The following is a 21,793-nucleotide window of genomic DNA, read 5'->3' as shown; positions in this document are numbered from 1 at the left end:
GACAGCAAAATGCGAGAAATGATATTGAAATCCATCATGAACATTATCACAGTGAAGTCCTATGATCATTTTACATTCCTGCGTGCTTTTAAACAGCTTAATCTGTGTTTTTATGTTACTGTTCCCCCCGGTGAGACATCCTTAAGTTCTCCCGCAGAGTTCCGTGGCTGGCTCGCCGTTCCCCAGCCCCATTTGCAAAAGCAGATGCTGTTCCTTTAAAATGAAGTGGCTCATGGAGTTGTTTTCACTAGCGCAGGTTTTTATATGGTACAGTAGGCTCCATGCAAATGAGCTCTGCCCTCTCCGGAGCGCACAAAGGCGCTGCAGCCCTCGTTCGGCATTCGCTCGTGTAAATCGGCAGATGGATGGAGGCAGGCACGGCAGCCGCAGGATTTATTAGCTGCTCTCAATAAAAGACCACACTCGCTCCGCCGAGGATCAGGAAAAAGCCTGGTGAATGGGATTGAGTTGTATCTGCTTTCAGCTGACTTTACATTGATGTGCTCAGCTCATGTGACTCGGTCACTTAGCATGAAGATCAGCTAAAGATTTCCGTGTAAATCTCCGCTCCTCTAAGCACCGCCAGACCCGTGTGCTGGTCCGGGGACTCCTTCTGGCTTGCAGCTGTCAGAGCTGCGGGGACAGGAGCGCTGCCCCGGCCTGGGCTCCGCTCGCTGCTGCGTTTGCACACTTGAGGATGTCTGGCTGAAATCCCCTCAAAAACACAGCTCTCGATGAAGTTTGATTTGTGTATCTCATGAAATCCTTCAGAAGTTAGGTTCTTTTTAAATACAGTGTTTATATTCAGAAGTTATAAATAGACTCTTGTCCTAAGCTTTTATCAGGAGATGAAATCTGTTGCTTTAGCTTTCTGCTAAAATATTGAAGGTCATTGCGGCAATATACTGTTTATTATATTTGCAATACTTTCTTTTTCCTTTTTAATCTAGAAAGGGCATGGGTAGGACAAAGGCTTCTTGACATGCTCAGAAATTGAAATGATACTGGGATGAACATACCTAGATTTTTGGTTTTACTGAAATGGTGTTCGGTATAGCTAGAAGCATTGTTGTTTTATTTTTCAACACGTGCTGTATGCTCATGTTTTAAAATGGCATTGGCATTATGGACCTAAAGGGGCAAAGCCCTTTTTGACCTTGCTGGAGTTGTCTGTGCGAAGGTAGCTGGAAAACAGAAACTGCAGGACAGACTGAAAAAGCCTCAGCTGAACTGTGCTTTTTCGTTTTTTTTTTCGCCCTGCCTTTTTGCTATGGATGACGATGAGGGAAGGGCTACTTCAGACAGCTCTGTCAGTGATGAATAGATGAATGAATTCTTAAATGTTCAGAACTTGCAACATGTGTTCCAGACCCTTCAGCACATGAGAGTCGCAAGATCTCAGCAATGAGCTGAAGAATGTGCCGTGCCTGCTGCATGGAGGAGCCCAGCATACCTCAGAGATAGCAGAAACAAAAGAATGTGTGACAGTATCTGAAGAATCTCACAGTTGCTTTGTCTTGCAAAGGAGTAAAGGAATTTTTCAGATTTGGGAAAAATAAAATTTCCATGGTTTTCACAGCGAGATTTTTCAGTATTTTCGGTGCCAGCGTATGGTCCTGTGTGCCCACAGTATTGCTTTTTTAGCTAGCGTGGCTGTGTGTTTTTTAAAGGAAATGTGACCTGGATTTTGGGAGCTTATTATACACAGTAAATGAAGGCAGCTGTTTTAGCTTACTGATCCCTTATAACAGCTCGAGTAAATTGAAATAAAGCAAAAATGTATGTGTATGGGATCTGAATTAAATTCCACTCTTTGGCCTTACGTGGAGCTGTGGATTATTATTATTATTATTATTATATATTTGTAGACAGTTGTGTGTATGAGGGGGGTGAGACATCCAACCTTGAAAAGATTTAGGAAAGTTAAAGAGATTTTTTTCTAATGTGACCTGCTAAATCTGCCACAAAGAGGCAGGCAAAATTACATACAGATAGTCAGAGACGTGGCTGCAGTTCTTCCTGACAGGCAAGTGAAAGACCATGTCCTATTTTTAGCAAGTGGACGGAGGGCGAGTGGGAGGGGGAGAAAAGTTTGAAAATAATGGACTTCTTTAACAGTTAGAGAGCAAAGCTAGTGAGAAGCAAGAGAGCTTTAGTGATCAGCAGTGGAAATATGGATGATTCAAGTATTCTTCGAAGAAGAGGGCTGCAGGTAAGTGTAACTTCAGCCTTCTTTTATTTATTCTTCTGCTTGTAATGTGACAGTCTCATAAAAATGCTGACAGTTGTTTGGTGTAAATCAGGTTGACTGAGAACATAACAATGATACTAGAATTTGAGTTTTTCTGTTTTCACCTAGTTTATTTTTTATAAATTAAAAGCAGGATTTTGTATACAGTAATAAAATAATATTTTAATGTCTTGGATTATATCCAATAGTTTTGTGACTACTCCTATGGTAAGAAGTGAAGTATAAACTATGAGGCTTACCTTATTTTTGGGACTTCACTTTTACAGATACATACAAAAATCTGTTACATGACTTGTCAGACTTGCCTCAGAGTAGCCATTTTACTTGAGCATTAATTAAAAATTGAATGTCAAAGCAGATTGAATATTCTCATTTATTTTTGACATATGCTTCTTTACTGCTTCAAATGCACAGTAATCCAAAATCAGAATGCAATTCAACAATGCGAATAATATTTATATTTTACTTCCAACAACTATTATTGTTGCAATAAATACTCTACTTTGTTTTGAACTCAAACATCCTAGTGAAGTTTTAATTTGTACTGGTGCTGTGGAAGCTGGACACAGTTGCACTGGTCTGACAAACAATCTGTGCCAGGGTCAGTGGTGTGTGATAACTGAACTGATGCTTATGGAATAAAACTGCTGGAAGTGAGTGAGCTCCAAAATCTTGTGTGAGATGGACAGGGAATAGATTTGTGCTTGAGAGCAACATATTCTTCCCCTCCACCCCTCCTTTTCATTGTAATAGGATGGTATATAGCCTGTTACATACTTGCTAGCATAAGTAATTGTTTATAGACCATGAACGTTGCCTATTAAATTAACCATGTCTGTCCCCTTGTTTAACTTCCTTTGAGGAAAATAAATGTACTATCTTAACATATTGCTATTCATGCCTTGCTGATGCTTTAAGGCAATTACAAAGTAATTACTGCCTTATGTGAATATGTTCTACATCTCACCTATTTATTTATTTATTGCTTATTAATATTACTGAAATAGCTTGACACAGTGCTGCATATACCATGGTGACAGTGTATTAGGGTAGTGCATTTCCTCATCATAAAATTAGCTGTATTTACTTTCTGTATAACAGTATATAGGAATAAGTAAGATTATTTGGGGGTGAATTTTTGGATAAATTCATACTTATTTTCAATGTATCTAATTAGTTAGAGTTTCATAACCAAGAAGATTGTTTTTGTCCACAGATAATCAAAATTTTTTTCAAGCCTTTTATTGCTTTTCTGAACCTAGCATTTCTCATGGATGTTTTATCTGTTTGACAAGCCAGGGAGTGGTTCTCATGGTAATTCTTCAGGGGAGTGTTGGAAAAGGAAGGGAGGTTGGAGGAGCCCAAATGTCCACCAATGTCAGCAGAAGACACTGCTGGGAATGAGAATGCATTTCCCTGGTTTAACTCTGTAGCATGGTGAAATTCCATCATTTGGTGGTCTTGAGCATTTACTGTCTAGATGTGGTGTTGTGTCTGTCCCCAGTTGGGCAGGTATGTGTAAATGCTTATGCATATTTATATATAGGTGTAATCAATATCTACATCAAAAATGCTTCAGGAACTAAGAAAATAGGCTAAAAGGATATCAGGAAATAAGGCAGATGTCCAAAAGAAAGTTAGATCTTTTTTTCCCCTCTGTATTTTGGAGTAGAATTTTTGGAAGAAATTGTGGCTTGGAAAAGTGGCCATTTTATAGTCAATTTCAACTTCAAAAATCAGGCAAAATTAAAGAGCTGTTGGAACATTGCCAAGGCAATATATTTAATTACTTCCCTTGGAGAGCTGGGTGATACTAGTTTGAAAGGCCACTGATGAAAAGAATTAGTTTCTTAGTTCAAGCAGAATGTTGATGGCTTTTAAAATGAACATCACAGCCCAAATTAGGTTTTCTAATCCAACCTCTCCTCTCAAAGCAATGCTAATTCCAAAGTTTGATCAGGGTGCTGAAGGACTTGTCCAGGCTGGTTTTGAGTGTATCTAGGGATGGGAGATTTTGTAGCCTTTTTGGCACCTGTTCTGGTACTTAATCAAGCCCACTGTGAAAATCTTGTTTCCTCTTTGTTTCACTACAGGGCACTTTCCAAATGCACACAAATGCTCCCTTTTACCTCCATCACCTGAAATGCTTGTGATAGCAACACTGTGATAACTTTGTCTTCTTGGGGGGCTCTCTCAGCCCTGATCCCTGCAGGAAATAGCTGTGGACTAGAGGGAGCAGACCACCTAAAGGAGCAGGAATGCAAAGTCAATGTACTGGCACGAGGCCCTTCTATATCACCTTCTTCATTTGTTCAGTTCTGCTTTTGTTTCATCATGTTTGGTGCCACAAATTTGGTCTACAAATTTGTAGTGGTGAAATGTGTGGAAATTTAAGATCCAGGAGTGGCAAATCAGATTTTCTGTGTACATGTAACTGTAAATATTTATATAGAGTTATAATATACACACAGATATAGCATGCTCGCAGTGTGACTAGCTCTGCAATAGTGTTGAGAAAAGGCTGAGAAAGCTTCTAATAATGGAATATTCCTTTCATTTCTAGGCTTTCATTTTAGATAATGAACTTGGACTTTTGACATAAATTACTGCCTAGGGACAGGTGCTAAGTGGTGGAGCTGTTTCTGCTGCTCCATACAGAGATGTGTATTTGGATTTCTAAGTTATTTGGTGTTACATAAAATGCATTTTGATGTATCCACAAATGTTAGGAGGCTACCCAGGTTTGTTATTGCTCCCTGTACATTTGTTGTTGCTGGTATTTTAGTGCAGATCACAGCAGTAGTACCCAGTGAGTCCCTGTGAAGATGAACTGGTATTTAGATCATCTTGTACTAGAAAATGGTGGAGTTTTTGGCTCCTTTTGCATTGCAAGAGCTGGTGCATGTGTGCTTTTACTCTTCTCACACATGCAAGAAATTGGAGTTTCTATCCCCAAAATCCTGATGAGTGAATGCAAGTAAGAAAAGTAATGGAGATTGTGATATTCCAAATTTCAGATCCTGGCATGCAGCTTATATTCTGCATTTGTGCTGTGTGAGCAGTATTCAGATGTGGCTGGACATTATCACCACAGTTCCCTGCATCCATCTTTCCTTACAATGTGGTATCTCCCTTTCATTTTCTGCTGAAAGTTGGGCTAACTTCAACTAGGTAATTTACTTTGTGGGACCACTTTTGTGCTGGTTTCAGTGGAGATCTGAAAGACAAACTGCATCACAGGGCTTGAATGTGCTTATCTTGGCTAATGTTTCTACTGCACAGCATGTTTGGCTAAAATATGATATATAAAAACCCCCATGCCTCCTAGCCCACCAGAAGAATAATTCATTAGTTTTAAAGATAAATCTATCATTTTCCTCCTGGGGGCAGGGGGAAATAGGGCATGGAGAGTATAATCTGAGTATTTGGTGGACTTGTTCTTGAGCTGATTTATTTTACTCTAAGGACTGACTACTTTTTTTGTTTTGTTTTATAGGGAAAGGGAATGAGAAAATCAGTGGAATCTCTAAGCTTCAATATATTAAACAATAGGAGGCTGACTGCACTGTACAGTTCAAGCCTTCTCTGACACACCTTTGGCCATAATTTAGAGACCCTGAAAGTTGACTAGCTCTTCAATTTTGTCTCCTAGATAGTGTCTTTTAGAATTATTGGAGACATTTTTTTGCTGGCTACAAAGCTCATTGCAAGATCTGATAAAAATGGTGTTAGTAAGAATGTTGCTTTTTACTGTATTTTTATAAAAAAATTAAAGTAGAAATTGCTCTCTAAAGACCTATAAGTTGTTCACAGTGAAGGGACACTCTGAATGGGACTCAAAATTAGATTTTTCTGTTCTGCTTTTAAAAAACTTCTGAAATACACATTAACTAAATAACTTGTATCTGCATTTTAAACTGAAGGTTTCCTTTGTAAGTTTAGCATGAAGATAGATGCATACATACACATGTAAAGATCTTCAGATGTTACCAGACTCTTGGATTTGAGTTTTTGGAACTGTGTGCTGCAGCAGAGCCTGCCATGGGAAATATATTAACAAGACTTATTTTATACTGCTCACAGATTTACCAGGAGCATAACTGAGCCCACAGGTCAGATATGTGCTGAAGAGCTTCCAGCAGTCACCACGTACACTGACATCTGAGGAAGAGGTGATAACATGAGAAGATAAATAAAAATGATTTATTCAGATACTGAAATTTTAATCTCATCTTAGAATACCAGAAAGTGCATACCAGTTTTCTTTTAAAAAATATTACTTGAAGAAAAATAGTTTTTTCAGGTTGGCTTCCAAAAGAAGCAAGATTTATGTTTAGGCTTGGTTCCTGTTCCCTTGGTAAATTTCCAACACCAGAAATTAATTAAAAAGACAGTCTAAGTTCTTTAGCTTCTGTGAAAATTGGCAGCTGACAGGAGGAGTGGGATCTGCATTGGTGTTATCTGGGTGAAGAAGGGAAATGACCTTGCTCTTGTACAGAGGGTGGTGGCTGAGGGTGTCCAGGCTGTCTGGGCAATGTGCTCTGTCTTCTGCTGAGGAGGAGAATTGGGGGACTCTGACTACAGATGAATGGTTGCTAGAATTCATTAACTAGATCAGTCATAAGCAACTGGTTTTGACTGAAGTCAGTGGAAAAAACCTGTGAAGTTTTATTGTATGAGTCTGTTGTAATCTGGTGCTGGGATGCTGTATGTCACAACATGGGGAAATGGAATGTTGTGAAATCTGTGTGGTACCTCTCATTGTAGGACTGAGGGGTCATGCTCAGGCAGGTATGAAGCCTTGTGGGTTTTTGGTGGATGTCTTCTGGGCATGTGAGCTCTCCCACTGGTTTGATTTTTCAGGTTTGGTGCTTGTGGTCCACTTGGCAATGGAGTAGGGAAGGGAACCAGATTTAGGGGGCATGAGCTTCTGGCATTCACTTTGAGGACACTAGAAAATGTACCAAGGCAAAAATGTGAAACCTTGTCAGAATAAAAAGTCCTTGAAACATGGACAAGGAGAAAAGGTTAAATGGTTTGCTCAGGCAGAAAAGATGGCATTTAGCTGCTGTCTTCAGGGTACTGTTAAATTGCTTTGATAATTTGCTGTAGTTAATGCTTAAATAAGTGCTTTCAGTTTGTCAGTAAGGACATTGTGAATGCTTGTATAGCTGCACTAAACTATTTGTTTTCAGGCTGTGAGAAAAGATAAAACTACCAGTAATTAATATTCTACTACTTCAGGAAGAAAGGTTTTGTTAGCAGGTGACTGCATGAAAGAATGGATGTATGTGTGTGAACCTGAGCCCAAGGAAATGCTGTCTAGAGGAATTCTTCCCAAAAAAACCCCAGCAGTACCTGTTTCACACATTTCATTGGCTTGAGCATGTCAGCTGGACTTGCTTGTTGCCATGAATGGTGTTTGCTGCTGGTGGCAGGGGTTGCTGTGTAGGGAGTGGGAGTTTCTCCTCCTCACCATCAGCCACTTGGAGGGTTTCACTGGTGCTAACATCACTGCATTTTGTACTTAATGCTGGAAATTCCAAATCTTAAAGGGAAACCAGCTCTCCAGCCTAGCAACACAACATAATGCTGCCATGCTGCAAGACTGGTGTTTAATCTGCTTATCTTTAATAGTCTTCACTGCTTACACAGACCCACTTACCTCTTTAATGAGAAGAAATGTCCTGCAGTGAGGCAGTGTGTATTTTGCTTCTAGGCTTACGTCATCAGTCTGGAAGTTGAAATTGGTTAGAGCACATTTTATTTTCCTGCTGTCAATTCTGCTGGTTATGGTTGCCTCTTCAGTTCCTCAAATACATTGAAAGATGGTATAGAGTGGCTTTTTTTTTTATTTTTTTAATTTTTAAAATTTTTTTTTGTGAAAGGAAACCTAATTAAAACATGCCAAGTGAAAAAATCTAATTTTGAAAAGCCATCACTATTCATTGGGAGTATGCAGTGCTTTTGTGTTTTCAACAGATAAATATTAATTATCTTTGCATTCTAAATATTTGTAAATTGTGGATAGTAGTCACATAAATTACAGAAAATATTTTAGGAGTGGCAGTATTTAATAGCACCTAGAAAAGGATCTCTAAAATGTCAAGAGATATTTAAAGTCAGTTGTAAATATGTGGCAGTATTTCCAATGTGATTTATCAGTTGGTCTTCTTTTATTTTGTATTAAATTGCTTTACCCAAGCCATTAGTATTTATCTGACCTGTAGAAGGTATGGGATTTTATCATTTCTGAGATCAAGGCAGGATAGGCTTTTCAGGGTTGGAGATTCTGGAATTTCTAGGAGCTAATATTAAAAATGTGAAGTAATTTGTGGACTCCAAAGTCTTTCACTGTTATTCTCTGAAGGAGCTGATATTAAATCTTAAGATGTTTTTTTAAAGAAATGAATACCCAAGACATTTTGATGTGCATTCTTAGCACAACAGTGAGAGGCAAGAAGCTGGATTACTTTATTCAGCAGCTACATGAATAGCAGAGTGTTTTGCCCACCAGAAGCAGTGTGCAAATGCAACTGTTTTCCTCTTGGCATCCAAGATATTCCCTGTAGTTTGTTTTCTATTGTGTGGATGTATTCTGAATTTTCCAATCTGTGACTATAGTTTAGCAGCTCTTTTTCTCTCTCTCTCTTTTTCACAAAATGTTTAAAGTTTACATAATCTTTCAGTAGTTGAAGACCTGGGGTTGGCATTGGTGGAGGTGGACTTTATATTTATTAAGTTTTGCTCGCTGAATATTCCTGTTTCTAGCTGTTAAAGGCTTTTCTTAGTTGTTTGACTTCTGGCCTGGCTATCCCTGACATTCAAAAGAATTGTTAAACAAAACAAAAGCCACCTAAAACTACAGTAAATTCAAATGGTATGAAAATGATTTGTTAGACTAGGTTTAATGTAAGCAGGTATGCTTTAGAAATATGAATGTTCACTTTACTCATATCTTGTGAAAACATTGGGTTTGTACTGTAAATAATGCAGCAGAGTTCCTTAAACTTGGCTTATGAGCTTTGGAATCATCATCTCTATTTAAAGATTGCTATGAATCACACTTTGTAGTTTTGTGATTCACAGTGTGAAAGTCTAGCCACGATAGAAAGCTAATTTCAGCTTGAATTCCATTATTGTATACTATGGTAGAAATATATAATACATGACATTTTACATAAATGCTTCTGCATGATTAAACCTTGAAGTTTATTTTCTTTTGTTTCAAGGAACAAGAATGAGATCCAGTGAAAAATATTGTTGTTTCAGATTTTGATGGTCTTTATTCTAACATTCAGCCTTACTGTCCATAACTGTTCTCCAATATCAATTTTATTGATATGTGTGGAGGTAATAAGGGCCATTTTTCCCTGCATCCCAACATGTTGTCTGCTGTGGGGCTTTGGGTGAAATGCTGTACTGCAGGCATGTCATAATATAGTGAATTAAGGGTCTAACTCTTCCACTTCTATGCAGAATGCTTCCTGATAGATGTCATTGCTGCCTTTGGAATGAATTTCTTAAATAGATAATGGCATTTATGGTTTTGTATTGTTTCTTTTTGGAGATGAGGTGTATATAGAGATCTTTGAAATCTGGACTTTGAAGTTATCAGCACATCATCTGTGAATGCATTCTCTGGATGGAAAGTGGTTCAGCTTTGTTTTTACCTGGTCAAATCTATAAATGACTCATTTTGCTAAAAGCAATGCTCTCTTTAAATCAAATTGTTGAAGCACAACAGATGCTTTTGTAGCCAAAGGTTTCTTTTTCAAAATGCTCTTGGGTATTAGTGTGATAAAATCATGTTTGGAATGAGGATGAATATAAATATTACCTATTGTATGGCACAGCTTAAACAACTGTAACCTGATATAATTACTTTTAAATTACTTTCCTCAAAAGATGAAAATATTAATTGCCTCTGACATTTATCACTTGTTTTACATCAGCATAGGCTAATAAATGTCACTTGTACTGCCAGCCAAAAAAAAGAAATGGTATCAGATGTCACTGGGGTAGGTTGGTGCATTCTGTGCAAAAGGCCCTTTCTGCTCCACTGGTCCGTGGGCTGTGGCTTGTTCCTGCTGGGGATGACTCCATGGTCTGGAATGGAGCAAGCCAAGCCCATGGCCATCACTTCCCAGCAGATCTGTGGCCCTGAGAGTGTTTCTGAGTGCTTCCAGTATTACACTGTTTTTTCCCTTAGGTGTATGTAGTGATCTCCTTTTAAAAATGTGCATCGTTTGCCTTATTTTTCATAATGACAGTGAACAATTTGGCTGAGGTGGAAGAATGTGTGCTGACTGCTAGAGAGATCCCCTGGGGCAGCTAATTGTGAGATGCCTGTTGGGAGGCAATTAGGATCTTAAAAAACCTAAACAATGGGGATAAATTTAAAGGCTGGAAGAAGAAACAGGAATGGATTGTGGTGAGCTATGGGCAAGGAAAAGATTGGAGGTGACTTAAACAGGGACATGAGTGATTTTACATTTGAGATTGATTTCAGATTGCAAAGGCTGTGGGCTGGCAGTTTATTCTCTCTAATGGTCCCCAGTCATTTACTGTTTGTTTTCCTAGCTTTTATCTTTTCCTCTTTCAGATGTGAATGTCAGGCACCTTCCTGTTCTGAGCTTGTTGGCTGTTTTGGTAGGCCCTACCTTAAAACTCTGTGGACCAAGTTTAAACCTGGCGGTTCTGTTGCACTTTGTCTCAAAACATTTATTTATGAAATAGCACCCGAAACTTCTTGTACTGAAATGGGCAAACATTGAAGTTTTTTAAAACCAATTTTATCTGGGATAGTTTTGCTGTGTGGTGACTGCCTGCTTGTAAATTTTGAGAGTTTGACAGTGCCAAGCTGATATTTTTCTTCCAAAGTGGCTACCATGAAGAAAGCCCCTCAGGGACATGAGACTACTGGAGACCTTCAGAAAGCAATGTTGTGCTTGATTAAGTTTAGACAGATGATGGAGTGATGTAGTAAAATCATTTTTGTTAAGGCATAATACAACATAGAATCCAGTGTAGTACCACTGGGACTGATAAAAATGAAATACTAAAGAAAAACCATGCCCTTACATACAGCTTTCAGCAGCAGATGCAATAGGTGTAATTTAGTTGTGTGGTGCTGGGAACATAATATTGATTTACCATGAATCAAGAGAAATAGCCTGTGCCTTGCCTGGCTGTATGGATTGCAGCAATCTTGGGGAAACCTGTTACCTAAAAATGGTGCAGTGACAGAATCCCTTCTCTTTGATAGCTGTGGGGAGGTGAGTACAGCCAGGTGAAAAATCCAGTTCCATATCTAAATGAGGGGGTGAGAGTCCTTATGTGCTGCTGCTGGGAATTGCCAGTTTTCCATGTACTTAAATCACACTTCTTGAAAAGAACAATTTCTTGAAAGCAATCCCTTGCATAACTTGCATAGAATTGAAGGCAGTGGAATGAGAGGGGTTTGGGGTAGATCTTGCCTTGTATTGCTCACACAAATAACTTCAACTTTTTGTGTAGCATTTGTGTACACAAGCTATTTTTCCTCTGTTTAAAAAAATATCAAGCAAAATAGCATTTGAGGTAAAGTTGCAGTGACTTCAAAGAAGGTCAGGCTGGTCACTGTGGCATGTGAGTTCTTTCTGGGAGGCAATAGTTCTCTTGGTCTTTAATAGGAGAATTACTGGATGAAGTGATTACTCTTTGTGGTTTTTGGCAGACAATATAATGCTACCAAAGGGTTTTAATAACTTCACCTTTCAACCAGAAAGAGCTGTATTATGTTACTCTTTGAGACACTGGAGTATGTCTTTCATTCATTTACCCCTTAATCCTCAGGTGACCTAGTTTATCCTGAAGTAGGATGGCTTTAAATACCCTTGACATAGACCCTGATACTCAAAACAAAGCACTCCTGTATTGGTGTCTTGGGTCTCTTTATGTGCTCATGATTGATATCAGGTGAAAGTGAGTGTTTCAAGAAACAACTATGCATTTTTGGTTTTGGACTTCAAAAAATTTCTCTATTGTAGGCAAATTGAAGCCTTGTCACAAGAGAGCTTTGCCTCCCCTCGTTATTCCTCATTTATCCTTATGCCACAGTGCAGATCCTTCTGCCAGATCCCAGTTGTTCCACAGGTGAAGTCAGACAGAACTGTGCATATTCTATAAAGGGACACTAAAGGGGGTTTTATAGTTGGGTTCCTTCTGTTTTCTGAAAACTTAGGAGTTTAACAACCATCATTTCAATATTCTCTGCTTTTCTTTCTGGAAGTGAGCTTGATTAGAGGGCTGCTAAATTAACATCAGCAGGGTGCACTGTGCAAATGAAACCTGACCACTTTAGAGCAGAAGGGATGTTTGAAATGGAATGGTTGCCTTTTTTTTCCCCAGCTGGCAACCTTGGTGTCTCCCCAAATACTCTTGGTGAGGAATTACTGCTTCTAAACTCCTAGAAGGCAGATTTCAGAAAACATTAAAATGATTCCTGTTGGTATTTCAAGAGCCCCCTGCTCTCTTGGAAAAGAACCAAAACAAAACCCAAAAAATCAAGCCAGCAAGATACTTAGCTGTAGAAATAAAAAGAGGCCACCTTTGTACCTGGGCTGGGTTTTTGGGTCTTTGCTGAAGGTTCTTATAGGAATGGTTGATTTAGCTTTTGTTAACTTTATAAAAAAAGAAATGAACAAATGCTGTTTGTTTTCAGGAGCCAATGAGAGGCATAAATTGGTCTTGTGTGGAACAGGTTGTGGTTAGGATGGGGAAGGATGGATGAACCAAATTCATGTGAAAGCTGCAAGCACTGCTTGGGATGCCGAGTTAATTCTCATAGAACACAAAACAAAGGGAATTCCTCTTTAATATTTGTGTAGCAAGCAGGTTTAGGGAGTATATTGTGCTAAACCAAGGCAGGGGAGAAAAACCCCTTTGCCACTGTTCATCTTGGGTGTGTGCCAATTTTAAAAAAGCAAAAATAGAACACAATCCTATTATTAGTGTAACAGATCATGATTGATAGTTGTTATGGCTAGAAATTGGTTTTAAGCACTGTGTTTTGGAACAGCTTGAGTAATATTATAGGCTTTTACTAAACATGCCTCTCTTAAAATCTTGTTTCTGCTCTCAGTCTTTCAACCATGCAAAGGGATATATTTGGACAAGGTATCTATTTTTTTATCAGTTTGAAATAACATTCACTTTACTGTTTAATAATCAGTCCTCTTCTTTCCCCCTCTGAATCTACCATTTGTTATTTCTGTAGCTCTAAACAGCTCCGTAGCAGCAAGAAAACCCTAATGAAATGGAAAATGAAAACCGATTATGAAGACAAAAAAAAATTTAAATATATTTGAAGTTGTAGTAAAAAACTGTGCTTAATTGCTTGAATAAAGATTTTTCCAAACTAAGGCCATTTTGAAGATTTATGCTTAAAAAATGTAGTCAGAGGAGTCAAAGTAGCTGTAAAGATCATAAAATGCAATAAGAGAGAGAGCAATAAGGTAGAGATAAACAATCATAGCATTTGAGCAGGATATTAGTTTTTAAAGGTTAAAATATTAAATAAAATTCAGAGGAAATCTTTCTTAATTAAAAATGAGGTAATGTGGGAAAAATGAAAGTTGAAATAGATGTTGCACTCAGAGTTGTGGTCAATGTTTGATGTTCAAGTGGAGACCAGTGACGAGAGGTTTCCTCAGTTGGGACTGATCTTGTTTAACAGCTTTGTTGGTGATGTTGGATTGAGGGCACCCTCAGCAGATTTGCTGGTGTCACCATGCTGAGTGGAGTGGGTGACATGCTGGAGGGAGGCAATGCCATCCAGGGGCACCTGGACATGGGTCAGAAATGGCTGTGAGAACCTCCTGAAGGTCACCAAGGCCAAGTGCAGGGTGCTGCACATGTGTTGGGGCAATCCCAACCACAGATCCAGGCTGGGACATAACAGATGGAGAGCAGCCCTGCTCAGAAGGACCTGGGGGTGCTGTGGGTGAGAGGCTGCACATGCCCTGCCATGGCACTCCCAGCCCAGAGAGCCAAACGTGTCCTGGGCTGCATCCAAAGCACTGCGGGCAGCAGGGGAGGGAGGGAATTCTTCCCCTCTGCTGTGCTCTGGTGAGACCCACCTGGAGCTCTGTGTCCAGCTCTGGAGTCCCCAGCACAGGAGGGACATGGAGTGTAAGTAAAAGACAAGAATAGATTTGAGCCTGCGTTTTGGTGGTGGCTGAGTGAGAACTTTGTGAGGTTAACAGGAAATTAGGGAGGCAGGAAGATGAAATCCAGGCTGTAGGAATGGTTAGAACCAGAAGGTCCAGTGCCTTTCAAAGCCTTCCCATGTGAATCTTTATGCACAATGTTAATTCTTGTTACAGTGAAATGAGTTCTTGAGTCAGCGGCAGGTAAACTGAGCAGTTGAAATCCCAAGTAAAATGAGATACCTGTCAACCTGCTAATAGTTGTTTGCTTTGTAAATTTAACAGAAATCAAAGTCACAGAAACAAAAATTAAAAAGTAGAAACTTTAGATTTAACAGTAGTAAGATGCTTAGAGGTTATTCACCATTGCTGCTGTGAAATAAACTGGTAGGTTATTGAATTTTTGTGTTTGGAAAAAATTACATTAGAAATAATACACCTAGAAATAATACACCTAAACTCCTAAGGTCAGACAGGCTAAACCAAATGTTTTTAAAATTGATTTATCAAGTAACTGTCAAGATCTTAAGGAAAAATACAGAATTAAAAAGAATAGAAACCTCATAGGTGGAAACCAACAAAATGCTACATCCAAAGAACTGAGTAAGTTTCCATGAGAGAAATGCTGAAAGGATTGCTCTAGAAATATGCTACTTGTGTTTTAATTGCCCTGTCAGAGAAGACGATCTCATTAAGTTTTGTTTCTCATATTAAAATCCATGTTTGGGTCCTGTAAGTGGTTCCATACATCATCTATTTCTATTATCTTGTACTAAATGTCTGAGTTGGTTTCAAATTCTTATTATGGACGAAAGGTTGCAGTAAATGTTGAATCTAATCATATGGATATACTGTCTTTTGAACATTCCTGGAAGCAAATCTTATTTTGCTGCTTTAATATGTTTGAAGTCCAAATTAATCTTACACCTAGATTAGCATTACTGGGATGTGATAATGGATTAAGTACTGATCTTTTCTGCCCCCTGTTTCATCAGCTGCTTTCTTCTGCAGGAGTGGTAATTGCTTTGGAATGGAAATCTTCAAATAGTATTTCAGTTGATAAAGATTTGTGCAATATCCATGCAGATATTCTTTTGCATTAAAAAGGATTTTTCTACTATTTATTTTGACACATGTTAAATAGTGTAAGAGATATCAGAATGTGAATCATAATTCCTTAAAGAACTCATGTAATAGCTGTATGAGTCGTCTTGCAGAAATAAAAAAATCATAACATGGAGATCAGCTCATGAAAATCTTAAAGTAAAAATATGAGTATCAAATAAGAAATAAAACACTTATCCTACAAAATACCTAATGCCAGGGGACTGACAACATACAAAGTAGAACTCTGATAAGGGGACAATATGCAGTATTAGTTCAATGAGAAAAATACAAACATTAGTACCAACAATACAAGAAAAATTCATCTGTAGTATTTTGATCTTGAGTGTTCAAAGACAAAGCTGTCAATTTCATGGAGTTTCAAATTGAAACATAACATAATTCCAATTTTGGAGTCCAAATAGAAACACAAGTCAGCTTTTAACTTCAGATGAATTCTCCAGGGCAGGCAAGTGTTAAGAAAGTTAATTAAGATAATGTGAGTAAGGCTTTTAATGGACATGCAGCTGTGCATGTGGCCACCTACTGCATCTGACTGAGATGGGGCAGCTTTGTGTCTTTGGGTCTTGGCCTTACCTGGGCACCTCCAAGCATTTAACCACGGCCTGGTTTGCAGACAGTTTGAGAATTAACTGAGAAATAAAACCATTTATGCTGTTCCCCAAGGACAGTCTTGAAACAATGGGGAAAACTCAATTGCAATATTTAAGGGCAGCCAATATGCACTGAGGTTGCAGTAATAACTCCAGCTTGCAGGGAAGAGATTAAAACTTCACTAACAGCAAAATATTAAATATGATCACTTGCTAAAAACAAATTGAACTTTCAACAGAGAAAAGACATAATTGTACAAGAAATTGATTTTTGGGCATGGCAGGTTGCATTCTGATGCACAAGACAATAACAAGCTAATGCTAAAAGAAAAGCAGGTTAGCTCCTGTTGTCCCCTGATGCTGGACAAAGCAGAACTTTCTCCAAAGTACATAGAATTATAATTTTAATTTTTGCACACGATACAAGATGCTGATGCATTAACAACACTGCCAGCAATCAGAGTTAGATCTGAGATAATCCTTCCTCAGTTAAGAAAGATTGCATCTTCATCTCCAGAAGCTGTTCAGGAGAGACCTGTCACTCTCCTCTTGTTGCAGCATTGATGGTGGAGGTTAATCAAGCAGTGTATTTCCAAAGTCCATATCGTAAGTATGTGCAGTATGAAATTTAATAACCAAGTCAAAATTCAAGTAAATATTTTCACTGATTAACATAAAGGTGCTAATTCATTTTTCAGTGGTGAGAACCTCAGTGATTAGAGATGCAAAAAACTGAAGTAACAGCTCATAATAGCTGCTGGTGGAATGGCAGTCAAATAACAAAGCCCTTGGATTCTTGGTAGCTCTTCATTCTCTTGGAAGAAATCCTGATCCACAGTGTCTTCAGGAGTTTGATTCCTACTCCTGGAGTGCATCCTCTTGTGAAAAGATGTGGTCATGTAGCTCCATCCATCCCAAATGACACATTTGTGGCATAAGAAGTATTTCAGCTGAGACTTCTGTGTATCAGCAGCAGATGGATCCTTCTGTCGTCCTCATTTGCTGGAAACTGGGGCTGAGAGTCTTGCAGCAAATCCCTCAGAGGAAGTAAACTGTAGTGCAGTAGGATAACAGAGTGGAGTAAAAAGCCAGAAAGGTTGATTGTACTAAAGAGGATTCACTGAAGGTGGGCCATAAAACAAACAAAAAAGTGCTCCCACAGAAAATGGCAATGGCAGCCGTAAAATCAGATAATAAAGGAATCCTACCATGAAGACAAAAAAGCAAAAAACAATTAAGCCTCCCCAGAGAATCAAACTAAACAGAAAACAAAAAGCAAACAGGCTTAGGACAGGGAGACACAGGCACAGAGCAGCAGCCATGTTGCCACTAAAAAAATCCTGTGCTTAAGCAGATTAGGAAAATTCCTCTTGCCCTAAGCTTTCACAGTTTGCCTGCTATATATATTGTAGGCTGTTTTTGAATGCCTCCATAAATTGCACATGTAGAAAATGCATTCCAGAAACCTGTGGCTTTCAATCCTTTTGTTTTCCAAAGAAATAAGTCAGTTGTAAAGGAAGGTGTTGGAAATAATGCTCTAATCTGTGGTGCATCGGAACAAAATTTCCTCTTGCGGCGTCTTTGAAGTTTTTATAAATACAAAAGAAAATGTGTGAGCTTTCCATTTACCCCAGGAAAATAGAATTTCTTTGTGTCTGTGTATTCATAGAAATTGTGTGTATGTATGAAATAATGTATATATACTGTCCAATTGTATCTCTTTAGGACCACGAAGAATTTAACTATTTCATTGCTACTGTTTTACAAGCATAGTCTTCTGAAAATCAGAAACTTTTAGCTTCCATTTGTATGGAAATGGAAACACACCTATTTGTATGCATCATTTCTTGTGTCAGCATTGTCCTTTGTTCTGAGTTGCTTTCCTTCTGTGGGAATTCTTTCCTCAATTAATCCCTGAGACTGTCCTCACTGCAGCCAAAGACTTCTTGTGCTGGAATGATGGCTGCCAGCATCTGAATATTCATTTTAGATAAACTGGTAGCACTCCTTGCTGAGCTGTGGAAGGCAGTGCTGTCACACTGCAGGTGTTTGAAGATACTTCTCCTTTGGCTAGTAAGACAAGTTATTTCCTTTCTGATGAAAACCTGTTCAGTGGTGGTTGGAGGGTTTTTTTTTCCTAGCTTTAGGCTCAAATATGTATTCCATAGGAAAATGAATTTCAAGAATAGTAGCAAGCTGTCTTGGCCAGGAGTCTGGCATTTTTCTTTGTGAACAATGTGCCCAGAACCAGACATGGCATCGTAGCTGCTGATGTGCTTCTGATTGAGCTCATGCCATTATAATCATTTCCATATTATGTTCCATCCCATTCCTGATGCTGTCTAACAGCCTGTTTGCCTTTTATTCCCTAATTAAAGCTGTCCATTGTCTTCACATTGTCCTCTGTCCTTTTTCAAATTAGTTCTAGTAGGCTGTGTGTGGGTAGGTGAGGAGTGAGTTGTGTATATCCTGATTCTGGCCTTGTGTTGACCACTTGCCTGATAAATTCCTCATACTGTCAGCATTTACAGGAAACCCACATTCGGTTCTGTGCAGTATCTGCTATTGCAATGTAATCTGGAATTAAGTTAGGAAAGCTCAACCTAAATGGAAAACTCAAATCTCAAATTTCTAACATTTTGCAGTAATAAAATAACAACACACTTTTGAATTTCTGCATTAGCTGTTTGGGGTTTTTTCTTAGTTCTGTATGTAAGATTTTTGACCCACCTACAACATTAGCCAGCTTTCTGCCTGATCATCTGGGATACTGAGAATGCCCAACCTGTTCAGAGATGCAGGAATGAAAGGAAAAGAAATTTGTAACTCCTATGTAGAACAGGGGACAATGAAAAGGTTGGCTGTCATCAGTGAAGAGAGAATGCCTCAAGTCAGCATTTAAGAAGAAGCCCATAAACTCACAAAACTGAACTTGCTCTTGGATAGATGTCACCTATTTTTAATTTACTTAATAAAAGTAGAATAGAGTGGGAGGAGAGTAAGTTTAATTACTGCTTGAAGGAGAAGCTTAATTAGCATCAGGTTCTAGTACCTAACACACTGTTCAACAGAAGAGACAGGTAAAAATCTGGTGTCTAAGTGAAGGCTTCTCCAGCTTTTTCAGAGAATGCAGATCAAAAGATGGAGCAGGTCTTCAGTGTGTTTGTGTGTGTGGTTCAGGCAGCTCTCAGCACTGAGAGCAGAGGTTTGCTCTTGAAGTACCTGAGCTGGACAAACTTAGTAGAGAGGCTCAGAGGTGAGACCTGCAGGGACACCACAGGGGCAGCCCCTCTGCGCTGCTGCTGAGGGTGGACCTGACCTTTTGGACAAGATCCACCTTCCAGACAGGGTCATTGGATCCTTCTGTGCTGGGGAGGCTCCTGCAGCAGAGATGATGCCCCCAAGGATAAGGGGAAGCTGTGATAGTGGGTGATTCTGTGAATAAATGCAGTTAACTCAGTTTCTTAGTGGGAGGTTCAGGGAGGGATGCTTCCAGGGTAACTCGAGGTTGCCAAGTAGAACATTGAAATACAAGATTTCTGTGATGATATTCTCTGTAATACCTGCCAGTTCTGTGTGTGAGAATCTGTAGATAAGAGATTAGCAGCCCACATGTGTGGACAACATAAGGGAGTACAAAGGAGGAGTTAGGTGTGATGGGAGCTGATCATGTCTTTGGGACCAAAGGCTTGTGCCCAGGAGGAACACTGCACCCCAGTCATGACAGAGCCATGCTGTGGGCACTAAAAAGGAATGTAGAAGGCTGAGGAGAAACCCAAAACAACATCTCTTTTTGGAGTTCAGACTGCTCTTTTGTTATCCTGGGGAAGCACTGGTCCAGATTGAAAACTTCCATTGTTGTGACTTGTTCTCACTTTGCAGCTTCCCTGATTTTATTTCACATTTCCTGATTGTTGCCATTGCCTTGAACTGAGAATGGGTAGCACAGACCTGAAACTGTAATTTTGGCTATTACAGACTGGGTTTCCTGCCCAAAGGGATCCTGTGATGCATTTCTTCTGTAATATTTTTATCCTGGTGAATTTCATCTGCAGAGCATCTTCCCTGCTCCCCCAGCTTAATCCATCAATCCTGATAAGTAAATACTGACAACATTGTCCCACAGATTATCCTCCTGTGGGCAGGTGTGTGGGATGCCTGTTACAGAGGGTGGCTGTTTGTTGCCAAATATACTTTTGTTTTATTTGCCAGGCTTCTAGAATTCATGTAGAAGCACTTGTAAGTTCTGCTTTGCTTTTTGCACATGGTAGCTCCCTGGAATTGTAGACAGATTCATTTCCAATTCCTGTATCTTGCTATTATATTGTTTATTTGCCTGTTGGCTTTTTGAGCCCTTTTTTTGCTCTCTGCTTTTCCCAGGCTCCAGAGACATATTTGCTTTGATAGGAATACCTGAATCTGTGAAGCAAAAACCTTCTAGGCATGAAGGAAGCCATAGATGGAGATTTTCAGACACTGCAATGAACCTAATTTCTCACCTTTTCCATTGAAATGAATGGACATTTGGGTAGTGAGGTTCCAATACTATTTTGAAAATACTATTTTTTTGGTCAGTCATTTGCTTTAATAGTTTCTAGGTCTGAACAGTGGAATGCTATTTAAGCACACTGAAATTAGGAAAACTTGAAGTATTAAGATTGAAAATAAGGTTTTGCTCTCCTGAGTATGGTAATTTTACAAACAATTCTTTCAAGTTTATATAAGAGTACAGATTCTGCTTCCTAGGACCAGTACACATTTAAATGCTCTCTGTCCATTTGCATTTAATGTTAAACTTGGGTAGAGAGGCTATAAATATTCAATTAGAATAAAATGAAAATGGGAAAATGAAAAGAATATTTTATTAATCTATAATGTCTATTGATTTTTAGGTGAGTAGGCATAATGTCTATTGATTTTATTTTTTTAAGGAGAGTGTACATAGCAATTTAAGCACTCTGGACACAAATGCTGGGCAGCTTCTTTCAGGTGGGGGAGGGAATATTACTTGAGTTGCTTTACCTTCATCTGAAAAATAACCCAACACCAAGTTAACAAAGCAATAGACTTCCCCAGGGGCTCACCTAGTAAGACACCAGGCTCACTGCATCTGCAAAACAGCTTTTAAATGTTTTTGTTGCCCAGTCTCTGACAGTCCTTGTGTCCAGGTGAGCCATCCTAGGATTTTTCTTAAATGAATATTAACCTGACTTTTAAATTTGTTTCAAAGATAAATACTTCTATAAAAGTAAGTGATGGGCAGAAAATAAATATTCATTATTTAAGAAGCTACTGTGGAATTAAAACCAGTGAAAATAAAGTGGTACCTGTGACACACCTTTTTTTTTTTTTTGGAATCATGTAAGTGAGGAAAGATCATTTGAGATGTTAAGTCTAAGTTGTCACTTAGCACATCTGTAGATCTGGACTAACCCCAGGAGCTGCACTGGGTTTGTTTTGGGTGTGTGTGTTAGAGAAATCCCCCTATAGCCAATCATCTGTAATTCCTTGACTTGATGGTGGGTTTGCTTTCTGGTGTTAAAATTCTGAATTCAACAAGTACAAAGTTTGCATTAAAAATAAATCTTTAAATCTCCAAAGTTTCTTTCCTCCTGATTAAATTGAAATGCTTA

General features: G+C 38.8%; 1 protein-coding gene across 4 annotated transcripts in view; it reads left to right on the top strand.

Moving 5' to 3' along the window:
- The window catches only part of MAST2 (microtubule associated serine/threonine kinase 2), a 186,459-nt gene that overhangs the window by 46,967 nt on the left and 117,699 nt on the right, over positions 1-21,793 (top strand). Inside the window, exon 2 of one of the 4 annotated variants that reach the window (XM_050977183.1) lies at positions 1,370-2,212. The exons of the other annotated variants lie outside the window; for them this stretch is intronic. Coding sequence (XP_050833140.1) covers positions 2,174-2,212 — 39 coding nt within the window. The 5' untranslated portion in view covers positions 1,370-2,173. The remainder of the gene's footprint in view (positions 1-1,369; positions 2,213-21,793) is intronic. 4 annotated transcript variants of the gene reach the window in all.

The sequence above is a fragment of the Serinus canaria genome, chromosome 8 (genome assembly GCF_022539315.1).
Source record: "Serinus canaria isolate serCan28SL12 chromosome 8, serCan2020, whole genome shotgun sequence".
Lineage (NCBI taxonomy): Eukaryota > Metazoa > Chordata > Aves > Passeriformes > Fringillidae > Serinus > Serinus canaria.
The sequence above is the reverse complement of the archived record's forward strand: the minus strand, read 5'-3'. Positions and strand labels throughout refer to the sequence as shown.